Source organism: Nyctibius grandis, chromosome 5 (genome assembly GCF_013368605.1).
Source record: "Nyctibius grandis isolate bNycGra1 chromosome 5, bNycGra1.pri, whole genome shotgun sequence".
In the NCBI taxonomy this organism is placed as follows: domain Eukaryota; kingdom Metazoa; phylum Chordata; class Aves; order Nyctibiiformes; family Nyctibiidae; genus Nyctibius; species Nyctibius grandis.
Window position 1 is genome coordinate 75,053,462 of NC_090662.1, and position 5,116 is coordinate 75,058,577.

General features: G+C 43.9%; 1 protein-coding gene across 1 annotated transcript; it reads left to right on the forward strand.

Moving 5' to 3' along the window:
- Positions 1–1,601: 1,601 nt before the first annotated feature.
- On the forward strand, positions 1,602–2,723 carry C3AR1 (complement C3a receptor 1). Its single transcript, XM_068402310.1, has one exon. It carries the CDS (start codon positions 1,602–1,604, stop codon positions 2,721–2,723), a length of 1,122 nt encoding a protein of 373 aa, XP_068258411.1.
- The last annotated feature ends 2,393 nt before the right edge of the window (positions 2,724–5,116 follow it).

The following is a 5,116-nucleotide window of genomic DNA, read 5'->3' on the forward strand; positions in this document are numbered from 1 at the left end:
CACATTTTGTGCCATCAGCATTTCAGTTAACCACTTCTAATTTTCATCAGTCAAGTTCCTTCTTTAAAAAAAAAAAAACCAAAACCCAACAACAAAACTTTAAATACCCTGAAAAGTAAAAAATCAGATTAAAATCCCTTTGACCTGAACAATTATAGTTTCCTGCGTACAATGTTCTGTATTTGGTGAACTAAGCTGTCTCAGGCTGGGACAGAAGCTGATCTGGATTGATAAGAATCCCAGAAATGGGATTAGCTAGGTGAATGTGCTGATCTGATAAAACATGGAAGTGGCTACAAGACAGACACCTGATGGCAGGATTTGGAATTACGAATTACATCAAGCAAAGGTCAGTGTTATGCTAATAGGCAAGCCATCTGATTCAGTTGCATTATGGAACCTATCATTCCATTGCTTTCTGTTATTCTTTGACTCAGGGCACTATATTATTTTGATGGTGCTGGGACAGTTTATTTTGGTTTGACTGTTTATTTTATAAGCAGATCATATCTAAAACTTCAAATATGAGTCATTCTAAGCCTTTCCGGCAGGGCACACTTAGCAGACACACGCACATAGAGGAAAAAATCAGTTCCTAAAATGTCATGTGAGTTTCATTTTTCAGTCACTCCAGAAACAGGACTGATGGTTCTTGCTCCCTGACACACCAGAATATCTGCTTCATTCAGGTAGGTATAATAAGCTGCAGAATTCTGCTTTCGTCTTCAACTTGCAATTTCTTATTCTTCACTTTTGAAAACCTCTCTCTCCCCGCCAGTTCCCCCTTCCATCTTCATAACCATATAGCAGCCTTTTTAGCACTCTTGAAAACAGCCCGGGCAGTATCTTCTTACTCATTCATCCCTCAGTTTGCTTTGGAGTAGGGTTTGTATTATTATCTTTATGCATTCCTTGATTACCTGTCCTCTTCATACCATCTTCTGTAGCTATATGGGGAGGCAGCAAGATTCAGCTCTTGCAGCACTGTTCTCCAGTTGTTCCTGTAAAAGTCGCTTCTGCATATATCAGCAAGACCACAGAAAATGGAACAAACTTGTTAGAATTTTGTTAAGCTCCCAGCTGCCTTCCAGTTCATAGCTCTCCTTGCAGGTCACCCTCACCTAAAAGCCTCTTAGCGTTTGTTACCAAAAAGTGGTAAATTGCAATGTTTGTTACAACTGTTTATCTCATTTTCTTTCTAACACTTACACATCGCTGCACACTTAGACTATATGTTATGGAAGAAAGAGATTGATGATTTGGATTTTTTTTAATAATACTGATATTTAGTCCTGCACACAACAGTCCCCGCTTGGCATTTAAGTATTGGTGTAATAGAGGTTAGAATAGAATCAGTCTGGGTTGTCTTATTCATATCTCCTCAGTTGTTCCTGTGGGCTGTATTCAGCTCTTACTGCAGTTTCCTTGCACTCTGGTAATGCTTTTAGGGACCTTTCAGCAACACAACTGTCTTCATTGATTCAGCAAGGGTTTAGTTAGCAGGGATTTTATAAACAATTCTATTCATGCCTAAAGAATGAAGATCAGGCTCTTTTACTCAGAACTGCATACTAATTTGGTTTCTGTTTTATAGCTACAGAATGCATCGACTCCTGAATAACAGCAGTTCACATGAAGAGGCTGCTGTATATTATGCATCAGAATCCATTGTCTCCATTGCTGTCTTCATCATCGTTTTCATCATAGGTATCCCAGGCAATGGATTGGTGATCTGGGTAGCTGGTCTGAAAATGAAAAGGACTGTGAACGTTGTCTGGTTCCTAAACCTTGCTGTGGCTGACTTCATGTGCTGCTTGTCCTTGCCATTTTCCATTGTTCACCTGGCCCTCCATGAACACTGGCCGTATGGTTGGTTCCTCTGCAAAGTCATTCCATCAGTCATAATCTTCACCATGTTTGCTAGTGTCTTCCTACTCGTGGCCATCAGCATTGACCGGTGCGTCCTTGTGATGAAACCTGTCTGGTGTCAAAATCATCGAACAGTGAAATTTATATCACTAATATGCAGTGGCATTTGGATCCTGGCCTTCATTTTTTGCTGTCCTGTCTTCTACTACCGTGAGACTAGCACTTATGACGGCAAAACTGAGTGTGGGTACAATTTTGGAGATGACGAAGTGCTAGATTATATTGATGATTCTGTAAATGAATTATTGGAAAAATACTCACCTTTACACTACAATGGTAACAACTCGTGGGGAAATTTCTATGAAGGTGATGATTATTCTACACCCCTTGCCTCAGCGGTAATAAACATAACCCGGGCTGTCTTTGGCTTTGTACTCCCCTTTGGCATAATGGCAGTTTGCTACGCCCTTATTGCTGTCAGAACGTGTGCAAATCACTTTCACAAGCCACGCAACAGGATGCTGCGAACAATTGTGCTAGTAGTAGCTGCCTTCTTCATCTGCTGGTCTCCGTACCATGTAGTTGGGATTCTGTCCCTTGTACCTACTCTTGGAACAGGACTGAGGGAGTCATTGATCCTCTGGGATCACCTCTCTACAGCGCTTGCGTATGCCAACAGCTGCATCAACCCGCTGCTCTATGTTTTTGTGGGACGGGACTTCAGGGCAAAAGCACGGCAATCAGTGCAAGGATTCTTGGAAGGTGCCTTTACTGAGGAATCAACACGTCCCATCCCTTACCCCCTTAACAGAAGCAAGTCTTCAACTGAGAAGGATGTTAGCAGCACAGTGTAATGCAGGACTTCAGATCACCACTATAGAAAGAGCGGCCTATGGCCCTGCACATCAATCACTCTCCTCTGAACAGTTTTTCTTTGCTCCAATACATTTGATTAACCTGCAGATCCACACACAGGGCACTGAGGTGTTCAGATCAGAACAGCTAAACCACCTTTATATCCTACTCGAGAGAGATGGGAAGTTGGAAGTACCCAGAGTAATAATCTGAGGGAAGACTGGTGAAGCAGGAGACAAAGAGTAATTTAACCTTTAAAGAAGAAAGCATCATTTGTGGTGCAATCATGTAGTTTAACCCCTGAATTGCTAGATGAGAATGTCATTAGAGTTATTTGCATATGTCTATGTTCTACCTCTCCTGTCTCTGATAAATTGCAGATGAAACTAACTTTGATGTCTCTCCTTGGAATCTGTCATCCCATCTTTCCTCTGTTTTGTCTCTGTTTGGGGTCTGAGGGTTTTTTTCCTGAAGATTTCCCTAGACGGTAGATCTTCATTTTCTTACAGCAGTGCATTAGAACAGCACTTGCCCCAGTCAGATGCATTTAACTGACTTTAATGTCTGGTAGATGGCCAAGATACTTCCTTGTCCCAGCAAATACATCGCTGTACAGTAGTAACGGATCCAATGCACACGCTGTAGCTATGATCATTAGCACGCACTGACTCACTGTCTCCCCAGCACCCCCTCCACCACCAGAGCCCCAAATCTTTCCTTTTAGGAAGTAAACCAAGACTATCCAAGTTACCTACTGCATTTTAAGATGCAGACGAGCAGAATTTGAGCAACTGCAGTCATTGATGAACCAGATTAGGTGGCTGCTGGACTATCAGCCATTTGGTAAAACCTTGGCATTGAGAAGTGATAACCTCTAGTCTGACTCGAAGAAGGTGGGGAACTAGCCTTTTCCGGCACAGTCATATCCTGCTCTCTGCAAGAGAGATGTGCTTCTCATGTCTTTCTGGTGGAAGAAGATAAAGATTTCATCCAGTCAGGCTGTTTGGGGGTGTTTTCCAAGGTTGAATGTTCCGTGCTCCTAGAAAGCAGAAGTATGTTTACGAGGTACTCTAAGGAAGTGGTTTAAAATTTCCTTTTTGTGATAGTCCTTTAAAGGAGTAAGGTCAACAAATGGTATGACAAACAGCCACTAAGCATCGATATAGTTTTCACTTTGCCTTTCTGGCAAGCATGAGTTGAAAGACAAGTGGTGTCCCCAGATGTCCGTATTGGAACTAGTACTGTTTAATACCTTCATCAATGACATAGTGAGATCGAGTGCACCCTCAGCAAGTTTGCAGATGACACCAGGCTGAGCGGTGTGGTTGACATCCCTGAGGGATGGGATGTCATCCAGAGGGACCTGGACAACCTCGAGAAGTGTGCCCATGTGAACCTCATGACGTTCAACAAGGCCAGGTTCAAGGTCCTGCACCTGGGTCGGGGCAATTCCCAGTATCAATACAGGCTGGGGAGGAAGGGATTGAGAGCAGTCTTGTGGAAAAGGACTTGGGAGTCCCAGTGGATGAAAAGCTGGACATAAGCTGGCAACGTGCACTGGCAGCCCATAAAGCCAACCGTATCCTGGGCTGCATCAAAAGGAGCATGGCCAGCAAATCGAGGGAGGTGATTCTGCCCCTCTACTCCACTCTGGTGAGACCGCACCTAGAGTACTGCTCTGGGGTCCTCAGCACAGGAAAGATATGGACCTGTTGGAGTGGGGCCGAAGGAGGGCCATGAAGATGATCAGAGGGCTGGGGCACCTCTCCTGTGAGGGAAGGCTGAGAGAGTTGGGGCTGTTCAGCCTGGAGAAGAGAAGGCTCCAGGGACACCTTACTGCAGCCTTTCAGTACTTGAAGGGGGCCTACAAGGTAGGGACAAACTTTTTAGCAGGTTCAGTTGCAATAGGACAAGGGATAATGGTTTTAAACTAAGACAAGGTAGATTCAGACTAGATGTAAGGAAGAAATTTTTTATGATGAGGGTGGTGAGACACTGGAACAGGTTGCCCAGAGAGGTGGTAGATGCCTCATCCCTGGAAACATTCAAGGTCAGGTTGGACGGGGCTCTGAGCAACCTGATCCAGTTGAAGATGTCCCTGCTCAATGCAGCAGGGGATCGGACTAGATGACCTTTAAAGGTCCCTTCAAACGCAAACCATTTCATGATTCTATGACTAACTGATCTCACTGCTGTGAGAACAGCCAGCTGTGAGAACTTCTGACTCTTTCTCTTGACATCCTAAGAAGTCTCAGCCATAAAGTACATATAGGTGTGGGCTGTTAATTTAGCAATATGCACAGCCAAATTCTGTTTCTAAGGTAAGTAGGTGGGAACCGAGCCCACCTGACAGGCGCTGCTGAAAAAAAATTCAATACTGGCACCAGAAGAG